The sequence below is a fragment of the Myxocyprinus asiaticus genome, chromosome 26, assembly GCF_019703515.2.
Source record: "Myxocyprinus asiaticus isolate MX2 ecotype Aquarium Trade chromosome 26, UBuf_Myxa_2, whole genome shotgun sequence".
Taxonomy (NCBI): Eukaryota; Metazoa; Chordata; class Actinopteri; order Cypriniformes; family Catostomidae; genus Myxocyprinus; species Myxocyprinus asiaticus.
Window position 1 is genome coordinate 6,600,247 of NC_059369.1, and position 18,993 is coordinate 6,619,239.

General features: G+C 46.8%; 1 protein-coding gene across 1 annotated transcript in view; it reads left to right on the forward strand.

Annotated features, from left to right (window-relative positions):
* LOC127417027 (synaptotagmin-9-like) overlaps positions 1 to 18,993 on the forward strand; it is a 151,842-nt gene that overhangs the window by 33,050 nt on the left and 99,799 nt on the right. Inside the window, exon 2 of the mRNA XM_051656712.1 lies at positions 4,022 to 4,472. Coding sequence (XP_051512672.1) covers positions 4,022 to 4,472 — 451 coding nt within the window. The remainder of the gene's footprint in view (positions 1 to 4,021; positions 4,473 to 18,993) is intronic.

Genomic DNA, 18,993 nt, shown 5'->3' on the forward strand with positions numbered 1-18,993 from the left:
ATTTTTGCAATGATTAATCATTAGCTCTTAACCTATTATTCAGCTTGTGCCCCGACTTAAAAGGTTGTATTAAACATGCATACTAACAATAAAGAGAACAAAATCATCTTTTAAAAATATCTCAGTGACATTAACTGAATTAAAGGGGAAAACAATACTTTTTATTAAGTTTAATTCAGTAAAGAAATTCACTGCAAAAAATACAATTGTTATCAAGTGTTTTTGTCTTATTTTCCATTTAAAATGGTCTAAAAACCCTTAAAACAAGATACATTACTTGAGAAGCAACATATATGGTATTTAGACTTGCTTTAAGAGAATGTCAAATCAAAATCAAATCACTTTTATTGTCACACAACCATATACACAAGTGCAATAGTGTGTGAAATTCTTGGGTGCAGTTCCGAGCAGCATAGTAGTCGTGACAGTGATGAGACATACACCAATTTACAATAAACATCAGATTTACAACACAATTTAAAATCTAACACATAATTACACATAACACAATATACAAATAATAACATACAATGTACAGTATACAATACACACAATATAGAATACACATTATACAATAAAAAAGTATATATATTATATATAAAATGTACAGTAGGTTGTATTGTACTGTATTGACATTCAGGCTGTCGGTTGATAGTAAGTTGCCAGTGTGTTGTTAAGAGAGAATATAATATAATAATAATATAATTTATGACAGTTCAGTGTGAGATATAAGAGTAATAAAGAGTAATAAAGCTGATGTATTTTGATCATGGGAGATCAAGAGTTCAAAAGTCTGATTGCTTGGGGGAAGAAGCTATCATGAAGTCGGCTGGTGCTGGTCCTGATGCTGCGATACCGCCTGCCTGATGGTAGCAGTGAGAACAGCCCATGGCCCGGGTGGCTGGAGTCTCTGATGATCCTCTGAGCTTTTTTCACACACCGCCTAGAATATATGTCCTGGAGGGAGGGAAGCTCACCTCTGATGATGTGTCTGGCAGTTCGCACCACCCTTTGCAGTGCTTTGCGGTTGTGGGCGGTGCTATTGCCGTACCAGGTGGAAATGCAGCCAGTCAGGATGCTCTCTAAAGTGTAAGTGTAGAACCGTGTGAGGATGTGGCAGTTCATTCCAAACTTCCTTAGCTGTCTCGGGAAGAAGAGGTGCTGATGAGCCTTCTTCACAACGGCTTCAGTGTGGATGGACCATGTGAGTTCCTCAGTGATGTGGACACCCAGGAACTTGAAGCTGCTGACTCTCTCCACTGGTGCTCCATTGATGGTGATGGGACTGTGTTCTCTATCTCTTCTCCTGAAGTCCACCACAAGCTCCTTTGTCTTACTGACGTTGAGGGAGAGGTTGTGCTCCTGACACCAGTGTGTCAGAGTGTGCACCTCCTCTATGTAGGCTGTTTCATCATTGTCAGTGATCAGACCTACCACCGTCATATCATCAGCAAACTTAATGATGGCATTGGAGCTGTGTGTTGCCACACAGTCATGTGTGTACAGGGAATACAGGAGTGGGCTGAGAACACAGTCCTGCGGGGCTCCAGTGTTGAGGGTTAGTGATGAGGAGATGTTGCTGCCCATTCTAACCACCTGGCGTCTGCTTGACAGGAAGTCCAGGATCCAGCTGCACAGCGAGCTGTTTAAGCCCAGAGCCCAGAGTTTCTCATCAAGCTTGGAGGGCACTATGGTGTTGAATGGTGAGCTGTAGTCTACAAACAACTTTCTCACATAAGTGTTTTTTTTTCCAGGTGGGAGAGAGCAGTGTGTATTGTAGATGCAATGGCATCATCAGTGGAGCGGTTGTTGCGGTAAGCAAACTGCAATGGGTCTAGTGATGGAGGCAGCACAGAGCAGATGTAATCTCTGATTAGTCTCTCAAAGCATTTGCTGATGATGGGGGTCAGAGCAACAGGACGCCAGTCATTTAAGCAAGTGATTTTGGATTGCTTTGGAACAGGCACAATGGTGGACGTTTTAAAGCATGTGGGGACTACAGACAAAGAGAGGGAAAGGTTGAAAATGTCCATAAAAACACCAGCCAGTTGGTTCACGCATGCTCTGATGACGCGGCCTGGAATGCCGTCTGGACCTGCGGCTTTGCGGATATTCACCCGTCGGAAGGATCGGGTTACATCCGCTACAGAGACGGAGAGTGAACTAACCTCTGTAGCTTCGGCCGCAAGAGCTCTCTCCGCGAGGGCAGTGTTATTTCCATTGAAACGAGCATAAAAAGTATTTAGCTCATCCGGGATAGAGGCAGCGGTGTTCACGGCGGAGTTTTTATTTCCTTTAAAGTCTGTGATGATATTAATTCCCTGCCACATGCTTCTAGAGTTGGTGGTGTTGAACTGTCCTTCAATCTTGTTCCTGAACTGACGTTTTGCTGTTCTGATTGTTTTTTGGAGGGCATAACTGGCTTGTTTATGCTCCTCCGTGTTCCCGGAATTAAAAGCGGAGGTCCGAGCATCAAGTGCCGTGCGAACATCGCTATTAATCCAAGGTTTCTGGTTCGGGTAGATCTGTATTGTTCTGGTCAGAAAGACGTCCTCTACGCACTTTCTGATGAAACACATTACGCTATCGGTGTAAAGCTCGATGTCGTCATCAGAGGCGGACTGGAACATCTCCTAGTCTGCGTGATCAAAACAGTCTTGTAGCGTAGAGTCTGATTGGTCCGACCAGCACTGGATTGTTCTGAGGGTGGGTGCTTCCTGTTTCAGTTCTGCCTGTAAGAGGGCTTGAGTGCCCGGTCTGTGTCGGCTTGTGGGGTGATGAACACAGCTGTGATAATGACCGCTGTGAATTCCCTCGGTACCCAGAATGGTCGACACAGAAACATGAGAAATTCCAGATCAGGAGAGCAGAAAGACTTGATAGAATGTACGTTCCTCTGATCACACCAGGATTTGTTGATCATAAAACATACACCACCACCTCTGCTTTTACCTGAGAGGTCTTTCGCTCTGTCCACTCGGTGCACGGAGAACCCCGCAGTTTCAATGGCTGAATCTGGAATCTCAGCAGACATCCAAGTTTCCATAAGGCAGATAATGCAGCAGTCCCTCGTCGCTCATTGGAAAGAGATCCGTGCTTTCAGCTCACAGAGCTTGTTGTCCAGAGACTGAACATTTTCCAGTAGAATACTGGGTAGCGGGGGTCGATTTGCACTACGTCTTACTCTGATGAGAACGCTGGCTCTGTTTCCCCTTTTCCTTTTGCGTTTTCGTGGCTGGGCTGCCCAGACAAAGGGCTCCACTGGTGTGTTTGTAAACAGCGGGTCATAAAACATAAGAATTGTAAACAAAACAAACAAAACACTACAATGTTGTGTCGGAGCTCGCAATGCAGCAGCCATACTCGGCGCCATCTTGAGTTCAGTGACTAAGATGCTGAATGTATCTTAAATACAGGTGTATTTTGTATATAAGTGTATTTTTTTTCACTTGGTTATACTTCTGCGAGTGCAGTAAAGACAAAATATACTTATATTCAAGATCTATTCTCTAAAAGCAGTTCTAAATATCTTATATGCTGCCTCTCAGGTGAATGCTTCTTTTTTAAAGGATTTTTAGATATTTAAAAATATCCCTCCCTAGCAACTGGGCCAGTTTAGTTGCTTAGGAGACCTGGCTGGAGTCACTCAGCACGCCCTGGATTTGAACTCGCGACTCCAGGGTGGTAGTCAGTGTCAATACTTGCTGAGCTACCCAGGCCCCCCTCTTGTGCATCATCATTAGAGTTTATTGTGATCTCATGTTACATTAAATGAGATCAAATGACTATTCGACAATGAAAATTTTTGTCTGCAATTTTTTATTGTCAACGTTGTCTATAATGTTGACTAATCGTTTCAGCCCTAGTCCTGATGCAAAACCAGTTCATTTAGTCGATTTACTACCATATTTATATGTGTTTAAATGTGTTTAATTGTGTCACTCCTAAAGAGTTTATGGTGTATCTTTCTGCTGTACCTTTCTCTTTCAACCTCTCTCTGTCCACTATTATCTTTTTTTAGACATATCTGTGAGCCTCCTGTCATTGGTGGTGACTGCCTGTGGCTTGGCCCTGTTTGGCGTTTCTCTCTTCGTTTCATGGAAATTGTGCTGGATTCCATGGCGCGAGCAAGGCCTCTCTCCTGGCACAAAGGAGCGACATCCAGACCCACCACACCCTCCTCCTCCACCCCTCCAACCCCAGACCATCTACACAGAGGTGGATGCCGCCCTCGACCGCCGAAATAACGTACGGGGTTCTGTGGTCAAGGAGACCACGATGCCGCCCACTCCGGTTTCTCCAGTTGTTCCGGCATCTCCACCTGCTATGCCTGTGCCTGAGGCAGCACTCAAGATAAGCCACACATCACCTGATATTCCACTAGAAGTTGAGTCCAAGACCCAAGAGAATGGTGTCCATGGCAACGCACGCATGCAGAGGCAAATCACGGATCCCTCCTCAACCTGTGTCAGGTAAGTCAATGTACAATAATTCTTTTAATAGATTCTGGTGAAACATCAGTCTCTCAACCATAGCACTGGCTTAGAGGTCAATATTGCTTCTAATCAGGGGTCATCAATAAGAACCTCTTTAATAGAGTCATTTTACCTCATACATATGGGTGAGGGGTGAACGGTATGACCAAAAAGTTATATCATGTTATGAGAAAGGCACTTCATCTACATAAAATATGATCTCTTTTTATATTAATCTTGATGGATACAAACCAAAAGATATAATTTTTCTGAGCAAATGAATGATTAGTCTTGTATCTGTGCAAACACAGCTTCACATAGAAAAGTTACAAATTCAGACTCTAAACTCTGATTGGATGAGCCACATTTAAAGACATTTTAAAAGCCGATATACACACACACCTGTGAATAACAAAAATCAGTCCTGCCCAATGATAGCCATGCATTTATATCTACAACGGTCAGGGTTTAAATTGGGCCGAAACAGTTCTGAGCAACGTACCAGCACCTTCGATTCAAACAATGTTTTGATCCAACATTGGGACACTTATGACTCAGTTACCTGCAAAATGATTATGAAGTTGGGCATTTAAATGCAGTCGGTATTAATCAACATCACTGGTGTATAAATGATACTGTTGTGCATTTTCTTTGTATATGTTAAAATGCAGAGTGTTACTATGAAGGCAGAAGTGCAAAAAGTGATAGATGCTACGATAGATGCAACCAAAAGCATCATCTTTGCACTAAGTGTAATTAGTGGCAGATACTAGTTCAAAAGCTTGCCTGCCCATAACATTTTTCAGTTAAAAAGGGTAAACATATTTGGCTTGCTGTCCACAAAGGAGGGGCTTGAGGATGAGGCTCAACTCAAGCTCTAATTTACCCTCCTAGGCACAACTTAATATATGGATGAAACTAAAGGGCAGGAACTCTTAAAAGATTGAGCATGGAGATGGGGAGGTGGAGGGATGCCTGAAAAACTGTCATGAGGTTCTGTAAGTGAAGGCTTACATATATTCTATGGGTTGATTGGCAGATTAGATGAAAGAGCTCCTCCCGAACCATCGTTTAATAACTCCATTTCACAAATTCGCCTTCCCATAATCTTTCAGTTATAAAGGATAAATGTCTTTAGCTTGCTGTTCACAAAGGATGAGGCTCAACTCGAGCTCTAATTTACCCCACCAAAAAGTGCTTAAATAACTATGGACAGCAAGCTTGTGAAGATGGATTCAAGTGCTTTAGATATTAAAAGCATATCTAAAGTAATATCTGTTGAATGCAAATATTACAAATTATACTGTACCAGAGCTGATTATTAATTTACAATGTTTTAACCCCATAATTTGAGTGAAAGCAATAAAACAGGAATTATAACTAGATTGAAAAGTTTGTGGAGAAACTTTAGATTGGCTTGAGAATGCCTAGCCTGAAAGTTTGAAATAGTTGTAAAAGCTTGAAGTTTGAAGGTTTTAAGTTTAAGTAGTTATAAGTTTTAGTAGTTTTAAAAGTTCAAAGTTTAAAGATTATAAGACCATTCAGTCTATCAGATAGATAGATAGATAGATAGATAGATAGATAGATCATTTGGTTGCTAGGCAGTTACCAAGGTGATACTCAAAAGGCTCCTTGAGTTCAATGAACCCTGAGTTCAATGAAAGCAACCCGAAGTCTCTATGATGTTCTGGTGCAGAGGTATGTGATTTGTTACTTGGTTGCTAGGGTAACACCATCTGGTTGCTAGGCAGTTAACAAGGTGCTACTTAAAAGGCTTCTTGCTACCCTGAGTCCAATGAATGAAACAGAAGTGTCTACAATGTTCTGGTGCAGAGATATGTTATTTGTTACTTGGTTGCTAGGGTAACCCCATCTGGTTGCTAGGCAGCTACAAAGGTGATACTCAAAAGGCACCTTGCTACCCTGAGTCAAATGAAAGAAATCCGAAGTCTCTACAATGTTCTGGTGCAGAGATATGTGATTTGTTAATTGGTTGCTAGGGTAACCCCATCTGGTTCTATGCAGTTACCAGGGTTATACTTATCAAGCCTCCTTTCAATCCTGAATAAAATAAGTCACTCTGGAAGTCTCAACAGTATTCTGGTGCAGAGATATGTGATTTGTTACTTGGTTGCTATGGTAACCCCATCTGGTTGCTAGGCAGTTACCAAGGTGATACTCAAAAGGCAGCTTGCTACCCTTATTCAAATGAAAGCAACCCGAAGTCTCTACAATGTTCTGGTGCAGAAATATGTGATTTGTTACTTGGTTGCTAGGGTAACCCCATCTGGTTTCTAGGCAGTTACCAAGGCGATACTTAATGAGGCTCCTTGCTATCCTGAGTGAAATAAGTCAACCCGGAAGTCTCTATGATTTTATGGTGCAGAGATATGTGATTTGTTACTTGGTTGCTCGGGTAACCCCATCTGGTTGCTAGGCAGTTACCAAGGTGATACTTAACAAGGCTCCTTGCTGGTCTGAGTCAAATAAGCCAAAGTAAAAGTCTCTACGATGTTGTGGTGCAGTGATATGTGTTTTGCTATACGGTTGTTAGGGTAAGTCCATCTGGTTGCTAAGAAGTTGCCATGGTGATCCTAAAAAGGCTGCTTGCCGGACTGAGTGTAATGAGACAAACCTGAAGACTCTATGACATTCTGATCCGGAGATATCCATCTAAGCCATTCTGAATGGCAGTCAATGGGTTTTGGTTGCTACTGTGCACTAAATGGTTGCTAGGTTGTATGCAGTTGTTAGGATGTTAAAGTGATAGAGTGAAAAAAGAGTGGTGTGATGTAAATATAGAAAAGAAAGTGATGGAGTGATATATATATATATATATATATAGATAGATAGATAGATAGATAGAAAGTATGAGTGGTAAATTAGATAGAGCAGCAAAAGGCATATTAAAGGCCTTCTGTGTGGCTGTACACTTTTTAATTTTTGACAGCTGGAGTTTGAATAGTCTGAACATTCCATCAGTGTAAGTGAATGGGGATTTTTCCGATGTTTGATTGTCCGCTGTGGGAAAACCGTAAGTCCGATCAGTTAGAAAAGATAGAGCACACTATTCGGGATCAGTCTGAAGGTTTGTGCCGAGTTTGGTGCATGCATCTTAAAAGCTCTAGGAGTTAGAGTCAGAGATTTTAGTCTCAGAATAATAATAATAATAAGTTTACATAGGATTTCAGTAGGTTGGCTTTCTCAAGCCAACATAATAATAATAATAATAATAATAATAATAATAAGTTTAAATAGAATTTCAGTAGTTTGGCTTTCTCAAGCCAACCTAATAATAATAATAATAATAATAATAATAATAAGTTTATATAGAATTTCAGTAGTTTGGCTTTCTCAAGCCAACCTAATAATAATAAGTTTAAATAGAATTTCAGTAGGTTGGCTTTCTCAAGCCAACCTAATAATAATAATAATAAGTTTAAATAGGATTTCAGTAGGTTGGCTTTCTCAAGTTCACTTATTACGTGAACTGGTAACAAGAAATGCCTTAACCTCGATGCACCACCAGCGATAGGTAAGCGTATCGCACTACAGCAACAGTGACTAGGGAAATAGCTCCAGCTGTATCTGCATTTGGACTGGAGGATTTCGGCCTTCTTGTAGCTGGAGCATACCCACCACTGCACCTGCGACATGGAGCCCATGAAGGATGAAAAGATGGTAGCTCGCAAATGTCGCAAACGTGATGGGAACACTCTGTCCCCTGAAAGAGCGGACCCAAATACATCCAAAGGGCAGAGCCAATTTGATACCCGAAGGAAGGAGTCCATGGTAAATGTCAATGTCAAACTTACTTATAAAGCACAATTAAAAACAACCATTGTTGGCCAGTGTGCTGTACATCGAAGTATAAAACAAATTAAAAAATTGACATCCAATAAATAAACATTATATCAAATAAATCCTAAATATTAAGCATAAAATCCTCATTGATTAAAAGCCATGAAGAATAAATAACTCTTAAGATTTGCTTTAAACACATGTACCGTTTCAGCCATTCTGATATAAACCAGTAGACTATCCCAGAGCCTAGGTGCAGCCACAGCAAATGCGCAATCTCCTCTTGATTTCATTTTTGTTCTAGGGATTGATAGTAACCTCTGGTTGTTGATCTTAGTGTTCTCCCAGGGAGATGTTCTGAAAGTAGTTCTGATATATAACCTGGTGCTAAGCCATTTAAAGATTTATAAACCAGAAGTAGGATCTTAAAATCAATTCTTTGGTGAAATGGCAGCAAATGCAATGATATTAAAACTGGTGTAATGTGCTCCCGTTTCCTAACTCCAGTTAAAAACCTAGCAGCTGGATTTTGCATCGTCTGTAGGCAGGAAAGAGATGTTTGGCTGATTCCCGTGTATAGGACATTACAGTAATCGATCCTAGTCATAATCAAGGCGTGGATCGCCTTTTCCGGGTTTTTAAATGAAAGAAAGGGTTTTACTTTGGCCAGTGATCTAAGATGGAAAAAGCTAGACTTAACAACATGGTTAACCTGTTTATTCAGCTTAAGATCGTTGTCCAGTAATACACCCAAATGTTTGAAGCTAGAGAACTGGGGTTTAAATTGGCAGTTAAATACTAAACGTGGAACTCAAGCCTTACCCGAAAAGTGTGGGCCCAAGCAACAAATAGACAAGCAGGCCCGCTGCTATCGGAGCATAAAATCTTGATACCTCTAGTCACAAACCATTCGGACAGGAGAGCTCATGCTGCAATTCGAACGGGAGAACCTCATGAAAATAAACATGAAGGTTCACACTGCATTCGAATAGGAGAGCACACACTGCATCCAAATGGAGGCTCACACTAGATTTGAACAGGTTCATTTGAGGTTTGCGAAAGGTGCATAATCAAGTATCATGCCCCTAGATTTTGATTAGAGGTAAGTGCCAATTGTGCTCGATTGATACAAGTTTAACAGAGAATGCTAAAGGTGGAGTAAAAGAAATTAACCTTGCCTGGACTCCACCATATTGTAGTCACATGGAAATTATTAATGCTTCATTTTGTAACAAGCACCCTCTATGCGATACGAAGGGGCTGAATACTCAAACATGGGGCCACCCAGCTTTCGACGAGAGAGCCCACACAACAATAAATTCTGGACAAGCAATGTAGTACAGTAGACAGTTGTTTATGTCATGACTATTCGCATTTAAACAATTAGAGACTACAGAGATCTTGGAATGTGTAAATTATTGGTTCTGTAGTAGCTGTGGAACGTGTATACAGGCCACCTAGTGTATCAATTTGTTGCTAGGGCGAATCTTTGTGACTAAAGTTGCTACCATATATATATACAAAAGCGACTTGAGTAGAGGTTAACTGCAATGGCGGTTTTATGGAGATCTGATCAGGTGACCTGAAGCAGCCTGGTTACTGTCAGTCACTAAAAGTGGGTCAATTAGATATTTATTTTGGATTCTTCTCAAGGCAAGGGGCAAATTTAATTGAGCTAGGTAAATTGAAAAAAAGCTAAAATGGCCTTTGTTTGTCCACATTGCTGTGTGTTCAGCTCTCATACCAGAATCGACTTATGGGAATAAGGGTCAGAACAGATTCAGAAATGATTCAAATTAATTGGATCAGTGCAGAAAGGATTTTAAAGAAAAAAAGAATCAAGTGAGAAGGTTTCCATATGGGGGATCTGTGTGGGTGCCTCGTGCTGCCCCACGCAAGATGCTGGCGCCACACCCACAAGATGCTGCCCAGGGCAACGGCACATGTCGCACATGCCTAAACCCGCTACTGCGATCACAAAATACTTTAGACCCTGTTTAGACCTGTATTTATCGCTGACCACATGTCAAGTCATTTTTATTTGTATAGCGCCTTTCACAACACACATCGTTTCAAAGCAGCTTTACAGAAAATCATGCATTAACAGAAAATGATACCGTAATATCTATAAAGTCTAAGAGTCATAATTGTGTATTTTGATTAAATACAATTATGAAGTGTGTATAAAAATAAGTAATTCAATTATAATTGTATTTAGAAACCCAGTGAGCAAGCCACACAAAACTCCATAAGATTTTGGTTAATGGAGAAAAATAACCTTTTGAGAAACCAAGTTCACTGTGGGGGCCAGTTCCCCTCTGGCTAACAGCATGAATATAATGCCAATATTAGTTATCTGTGTGCAGTGCAAGTCATGAGTTAAAATTATTAAACTAAGTGTTAAGGGCTAGTGTTTAAACAATTATTTTGTAAGAACTGTAAGATTAATGACTAATGTCTTTGAATTCCATCCTGGATTAACTGCAGAAGTTCACATAGATGCATTGTCCTTAGTTAGTTGGCTGATGAAGGCTATTGTTGGCAATTTATTGATAGTCTATGTATTCCATTTTAAGATTGTGGTCCAATTAAGTTTCAAGTGAGGTGCTTCACAGTTCAACCAGCCGGTAATTTCGGTGAGGTCTATCCTAAGTCCAAGGTTCAAGCAATGGCATATGAAGTATCCCATGTCTTATGGTTGGAGCTGGCCAACAATGAAGTCCATCGTAGTCCATGAAGGTCACTTAAGTACTGTGGAGCTAGACCATTCAAAGCTTTGTATGTGGTTAACAGAATTTTAAAAATTAATACAATTTTTAACAGGTAACAATGATAAAATGGGGCTAATATGATCATATTTCTTCTTAGGTGGAATAATGCTGTTCTACAAACATTGGAAATGTGATTTTCAAATGACATATTGGTATCAAATATGTGATTGTGGTCTCTCAACACCATGCACAAACAGGGTGTTTGTGTTCCTGTTTATACTAAAAGGGAGAAATAAAAAGGTGACTGTGCCATGAGACACCTGTGGGGGGAGCAGTCGGGACATCTACATACACACTTGTAAAGGAAACAGTACATCCTTGGACATCTGCAAATGGAGTGCTAAAGGGAGGCATAAAGAAAACCTTCATTCCTGCAAGGAACTGGGAAAAGTACATTTTCATATGCTTTATAGAACAGTAGATACATCTGCGACACTATATGAGAGAAATTAATATAGAGCAAGGAAAGGCATGCAGTACGTGCAATGAGAAAACACATCTGAAGAGGGGTAACAAGACACCTGCGGGCATTGTTGGGATAGGACTATATAGAGAGAGCTATAATGAATCCGGTGTACATGTCTTTATATTTAATGGATTTAACCCTTGGAGACATCTGCTTAAGGCAAACATACATGTAGAAACTATTACATGTGTGTAACAGATAAAGGTCAGGCAAGAAGGAGGCAGAAACTGGCTGAACAGTCAACATAAAGTTTAATGTTAAAACTAAATTTAAAACAACATAAAACATAAGATAAACAGCTGCATGCGTCTCTCTCTCTCAAACTGGCATCTCCGGCTCCCCTTTATCTCGCTCTCCTGCTGATCATCTGATTCAGTGCCGGCCGTGCACCCTCACGGCCCGGCCACACCCTCCTCCTCGTCACAATGTGCTTGAGTAATGATAACAGCTAATGATCCAATGCAATTATATTAGAATTGTCAAAATGCTTCTGTGGAGAGTAAAGCATAGCAGTTTTATGTAAAAGAGTTAGATAAAATTGCAGAAACTGGCATACAGTCCAGTTAAGAGAATGGAAGATCTGTTAGCGTGAGCAGGCGAACATATCAGTGAATTCAGAAATACAACTGATAATAGCAGTACTGTTACTTATTTAGTTTTAGTAATTTGGTTTAGTACCGGTAAAGAAAGCTGTGTGGGACTCAGCAGTCTGCGGGGCATCATAGGTGAAGAAAAGAGCATATTGTTCCCTATCTGTCACTCACTCGACGTTGGTGTCGATGTAGTGACACTAGGGGTCACTCTTGGGAGCCCGAGACACCTCTGGTCTTTGATAAAAGGCCAATGAAAATTGGCGAGTGGTATTTGCATGCCACTCCCCCGAACATACGGGTATAAAAGGAGCTGGTATGCAACCACTCATTCAGATTTTCTCTTCGGAGCCGAACGGTCATGCTCATTGAGCTGAATACTACTGTTCATTCACCTGCTGGATCTGACGGTGCATTTCAGCGGCTTCTCCCCCCTCTGCACTGGTGCACTGCAGAGAATGCCCCTTGGCGCTTCGGCAGAAAAACTAGAGAGTATATTTTCTGAAAGAGCATTTTTCCCCTCTAAAAGAGTATATATTTCTCTAAAAGAGCGCACACACGGAACGTCTTTTTAAAGACGCGTCTTTTTAAAGATGCTTTACCGATTGTGTGTTATTCCTGGTTGTGCTCGTTATCTCTCGCCTTCTAACGGTCACGATCACTGTCTTTCGTGTCTGGGCACTGCTCACGTGGAGACAGCGTTCGTGGATGGTCACATTCTCATTGCGAGAATGTGTCCATGGCAACGTTGCGGTCGCGGCTCGCCTTCGTAAGGAAGCGAGCCACCCCAGAGGCTCCCGCCTCGGTCCTTTTACCCACGGGTTTGAGGCCAGCGCGGCTAGCACTGGGGGCGATTTGGGGACCCCAATGGGACCGCCTCCGCCGGGTATCCCCCCGCGGACCTCCCATTCCCCAGCACGCTCGTCTGCCCCGATCGGGCTTCCGGGTGAGTCTGCCGGCTCGTCTCACGGCGAGTTCGACCTCTTATTCGGAGCCCGCGAAAGTGATGAGCTCTCGAGCGCAGCATCGGAGAGCGGGCTCGTCCAGTCGGAAGCCTCAGCTGGGCTCCTCCCTTCGGGGTCGTTCGCCCAGTCACAGGCTGACGCGGAGATGACGACATGCTTTCCCGGACAGCCGCGAGCGTCGGTTAGAGTGGATTTCACCGCTCTTCCCTGAACCCTTGCGGCTCGGTGATTGGTTCCTGGGCTCGCGGCGCCGCTCAAAGCCACGCCCCGCCCCGTTCCTTTCTTCCCGGAAGTGCATGAAGAGCTGACAAGGTCGCGGGAGGCACCTTTTACTGCCCGGTCCCGATCTTTTCAGCTTCCCCGCTCTCACTACCCTCGATGGTGGGGCGGCCAAGGTTTATTCGGCAATCCCCCGGTGGATAAAGGCGCTCGAGGTGCACCTATGCCCGCAGAGCGCCGCCACCTGGCGCGGGTGCCTAAAGCCCCCGTCCAAGGCCTGTAGGTATACGTCGTCTCTGAAGGTCAAAGCTTACGGCGCTGCTGGACAAGCCGCCTCCGCCCTGCACGCCATGGCTCTCCTGCAAGTCTGCCAAGGCGCTAAAGGAACTGCACGAGGGTAGTTCCGCCCCGGGATTGATGCAGGAACTGCGCTCGGCGACCGACCTCGCTCTCCGAGCGACGGAGGTCACGGCGCGGTCTCTCGAGCGGACGATGGCCACACTAGTGGTCCAGGAGCGCCACCTTTGGCTCAACCTGGTCGAGATGGGTGAGGCCGACAGGACACGATTCCTTGCTGCCCCCATTTCCCAGGCGGGCCTATTCGGCGACACCGTCGAGGACTTTGCCCAGCAGTTCTCGATGGCAGAGCAGTAGATGGATGCTAGCCGGCTTGTCCTGCCCCGGCGTGGCTCAAGATCCTGCACCCCATCTACTCATCGCCGAGGGCGTCCCCCTGCGGTGACTGCACCGGCTCCGCCGCAGCCCGCCCCTCCGGCCCGGTCCCGGCGTGGAGCCCACCGCAGGAAGCCGACGCCACCCGTCTCACAGCCAGCACCGAAGAACCCACGGAGGTCTTCGAAGTGCCCCTGAGATGGGCGACCCAGGGACAACGAAACCCGCTGCTCTGGAGCTGGTAAGCAGATCTTCTTTTTGTTACCTTTTGCATTTAAATTGCGCTGCATGCCCAAGTGGCTGCAGTACTCAAGAGCTCCGCAAGAGTGGTTTCCTTGTTCCCTGGGTCACATATTCGGTGTGTATGGCTGGCATCACGACCACCGTCCACCACTCCATTTGGCAGGTTGGCGCTCCAGCGGCGGTCTCCCGCCCTGAGCGCCCAGCTGTGGAACAAATCCGCCCCCGATGTGACAGTCTCCACGGGTCATGAGGACAGGCCTCTTCCTCCCCCGTCCCAGGCTGTTCCGGGGGTGGTCACAAGGAGCCAGGTAAGTGCTTCGATGTCCTCGGACTCAGCACGGCCACGATGTGGTGTGGCACCTCAAGCTCCGCCCCGCCGCGAGGCCCCACCCGCCGGTACATCCGATGACGTTGTCCCTTTGGTCCCCTTGCGCGGAACTCGGACGCATGGCTTGCGCTTTCCAGTCTGTCGCGAGGGCTGGTCCGGACCGTCCGACTCGGCTGCACGATTCACTTCGCTGGGCATCCGCCCAAGTCCAGCGGTGTCCACTTCACCTTGGTGAAAGATGGAAACGCTGCTACCTTGCGCGGAGATCGCTACCCTCCTACGGAAGGACGCGATAGAACCTGTCCCTCCAGCCGAGATGAAGAAGGGGTTTTACAGCCCCTACTTCATTGTACCGAAAAAAGGCGGTGGGTTGCGGCCAATCTTGGACCTGCTAGTACTGAACTGGGCCTTACACAGACTCCCGTTCAAGATGCTGACGCAAAGACGCATTCTAGCGAGCGTCCGGCATCAAGATTGGTTCGCGGCGGTAGACCCGAAGGATGCGTACTTTCACGTCTCGATCCTTCCTCGACACAGACCCTTCCTGCGGTTTGCGTTCGAGGGTCAGGCGTATCGGTACAAGTCCTCCCTTTCGGCCTGTCCCTGTCTCCTTGCATCTTTACGAAGATCGCAGAGGCTGCCCTTGCCCCGTTAAGGGAGGTGGGCATTCGCATTCTCAACTATATCGACGACTGGCTAATCCTAGCTCACTCTCGAGACGGGTTATGCGCACACAGGAACCTGGTGCTCTCACACCTCAGCCGACTAGGGCTTCGGGTCAGCTGGGAAAAGAGCAAGCTCCTCCCGGTTCAGAGCATCTCTTTTCTCGGTTTGGAGTTGGACTCAGTCTCCTTGACGGCGCACCTTACGAACGAGCGCGCCCAGTCGGTGCTGGCCTGTTTGAAGGTGTTCAAACAGAAAACAGCGGTTCCACTGAAACATTTTCAGAGGCTCCTGGGGCATATGGCGTCCTCGGCGGTGGCCACCCCGCTCGGGTTGATGCATATGAGGCCGCTTCAGCACTGGCTCCAGACTCGAGTCCCGAGACGGGCATGGTGCCACGGGACACACCGCGTGGCCATTACGTCGGTCTGTCACCGTCTTTTCAGCCCTTGGACCGACCTCTCGTTTCCACGAGCAGGTGTTCCGCTAGAACTGGTCTCCAGGCGCGTCGTGGTCATGACAGACGCCTCAAAAATGGGCTGGGGCGCTGTTGGCAACGGGCACGCAGCCGCCGGCCTCTAGATGGGTCCGCGGCTGCGTTGGCACATAAACTGCCTAGAGTTACTGGCAATTCTGCTCGCCCTGCGGAGGTTCCGGCCGTTGATCCAGGGCAAGCACGTGCTAGTTCGGACAGACAGCACGGCAGCGGTAGCATATGTCAACCGCCAAGGCGGTCTGCGCTCCCGCTGTATGTCATAACTCGCCCGCTGTCTCCTCCAACGGAGTTAGCAGCACCAAGTCGCTGCAAGCCACTCACATCCCGGCAACCTCAACACTTCGGTGGACGCGCCGTAACAACAGGTTACCCTCAAGGGAGAGTGGAGACTCCACCTTCAGGTGGTCCAGCTGATTTGGAGTCGATTCAGTCAGGCACAGGTGCACCTGTTCGCCTCCCAAGAATCCTCCCACTGCCCGCTCTGGTACGCCCTCACCGAGGCCTTCCTCGGCATAGACGCGCTGGCACACAGCTGGTCCCCTGGCATTCGCAAATATGCGTTTTCCCCAGTGAGCCTGTTCGCACAGACCCTGTGCAAGGTCAGGGAGGACGAGGAGAAGGTCGTCCTGGTAAGCACCCTACTGGCCCGCCCAGACGTGGTGCTCGGACCTCACGCTCCTCGTGACAGCTCCCCCCGGGCAAATTCCCCTGAGGAAGGCCTTTCTTTCTCAGGGAAGGGGCACCATCGGGCACCCGCGCCCAGACCTCTGGAATCTCCATGTCTGGCCCCTGGACGGGACGCGGAAGACCTAAGCTGTCTCCCACCTGCGGTGGTAGACACGTTCACTCAGGCTAGGGCTCCCTCTACGAGGCGCCTGTATGCCTTTAAGTGGTGTCTGTTCGCTAAGTGGTGTTCTTCCCATCAGGAAGACCCCCAGAAGTGTGCAGTCAGATCAGTGCTTTCCTTCCTGCAAGAGAGGTTGGAAGGGAGGCTGTCCCCTTCCACCTTGAAGGTGTACATTGCTGCCATAGCAGCACACCATGACGCAGTCGACGGTAAGTCTTTAGGGAAGCATGATCTGATCATCAGGTTCCTAAGAGGCGCCAGGAGGCTGAATCCCTCCAGGCCACACCTTGTTCCCTCATCGGACCTCTGTAGTTTTTCAGGGTCTACAGAGAGCCCCCTTTGAGTTTTGCAGTCAGCCGGGCTTAAGGCACTCTCCTTGAAGACTGCCCTCCTGACTGCGCTCACTTCCATCAAGAGGGTAGGTGACCTGCAAGCGTTCTCTGTCAGCGAAACGTGCCTGGAGTTCGGTCCGGGCTATTCTCACGTGATCCTGAGACCCCCAACCGGGCTATGTGCCCAAGGTTCCCACCACTCCTTTTAGGGACCAGGTGGTGAACCTGCAAGCGCTGCCCCAGGAGGAGGCAGACCCAGCCCTGTCGTTGCTGTGTCCGGTGCGCGCTTTACGCATCTATTTGGATCGCATGCAGATCTTTAGAATCTCTGAGCAGCTCTTTGTCTGCTTTGCTGTACAGCGGAAAGGAAGCGCTGTCTCCAAGCGGAGGATCGCCCACTGGCTCATTGACGCCATAACTATGGCATGTCTTGCCCAAAACATGCCGCCCCCGGTAGGGCTACGAGCCCATTCTACCCGTGGTGTAGCGGCTTCTTGGGCCCTGGCCAGAGGTGCCTCTCTAACAGACATTGCAGAGCAGCGGGCTGGGCAACACCCAACACCTTTGCAAGGTTCTACAACCTCCGGGTGGAACCGGTTTCGTCCCAGGTAGTTGCACGCAACACAAGCGGATAAGCCCGGGATAGCCGGCCGGGTGTATCGCTTGCACATAGCGCCTTCCACCTCCTTTTGAGCTGATGACGTGCGCTGTTAATTCCCAGTAGTGTTCACAAAAGTTGTTCTCTGGTTGACTTCCTCCGAGCCCTGTGGCAGTCGAGTTTTCGGAGAGACTCGCTGCCGGCCCAGTACACGCGCTAACTAAGAGCCCGGTTCTGGGGTAGGTGCTCCGCATGTGGCGGTTCCCTGTAAGGCTAACCCCATGCGATCTATATCTTCTGCTAGTTCATTTCCCTACTGGCAAACTGCGTCTTCCTTGGGCAGAGCCCCTCAGTCTCCATGTTGTAGTAACTCCTCCCCCATTGGGCAGGATCTACCTTGAAGGCTCTCCACATGGTTGGAAAGACCATGTGATGTATTCTTCCACTTAAATATCCCCCCCTCTCTTGGGGCGAGGTGTGGTCTCCACGGTGTCCTCCCCTTGGGAGGGACACCCCCCGACTAGACCTGGCGGCCCAGTCAGATAATCCCCCTTCTTTTTTAGGGAGTGGAAAAGAGAAGGGGAAAGAGGCCACGACTGCGTTAAGCCTGTCTCTATCTCTGGGTAGTCGACTTGTCCCCAAAAAGTGCCGTTCGACACTCATAACTGTGTTGGGGGAGGTTACGTGTCGACCTGGTGCGCTGGCTATAAGGCACACAGCAAGTCTGCCCACCACACACTGCCAGTTCACGTAACACAGTTCAGCCTTGTGGCATTTTGTATAGGGACCTCTAGTGTCACTACATCGACACCAACGTCGAGTGAGTGACAGATAGGGAACGTCATGGTTACTGGTGTAACCTCCGTTCCCTGATGGAGGGAACGAGACGTTGGTCCCTCCTGCCACAACGCTGAACTACCCGCTGAAATGGCTGGACCTTATATCGTCATGGTTACTGGTGTAACCTCCGTTCCCTGATGGAGGGAACGAGACGTTGGTGTTGATGTAGTGACACTAGGGGTCACTCTTGGGAGCCCGAGACACCTCTGGTCTTTGATAAAAGGCCAATGAAAATTGGCGAGTGGTATTTGCATGCCACTCCCCCAAACATACGGGTATAAAAGGAGCTGGTATGCAACCACTCATTCAGGTTTTACGCTGAGGAGCCGATATAAGGTCCGGCCATTTCAGCGGGTAGTTCAGCATTGTGGCAGGAGGGACCAACATCTCGTTCCCTCCATCAGGGAACGGAGGTTACACCAGTAACCATGACGTTCCCTATCTGTCACTCACTCGACGTTGGTGTCGATGTAGTGACACTAGGGGTCCCTATACAAAACGCCACAAGGCTGAACTGTGTTACGTGAACTGGCGGTGTGTGGTGGGCAGACTTGCTGTGTGCCTCATAGCCAGCACACCAGGTCGACACGTAACCTCCCCCAACACAGTTATGAGTGTCGAACGGCACTTTTTGGGGACAAGTCGACTACCCAGAGATAGAGACAGGCTTAACCCAGTCATGGCCTC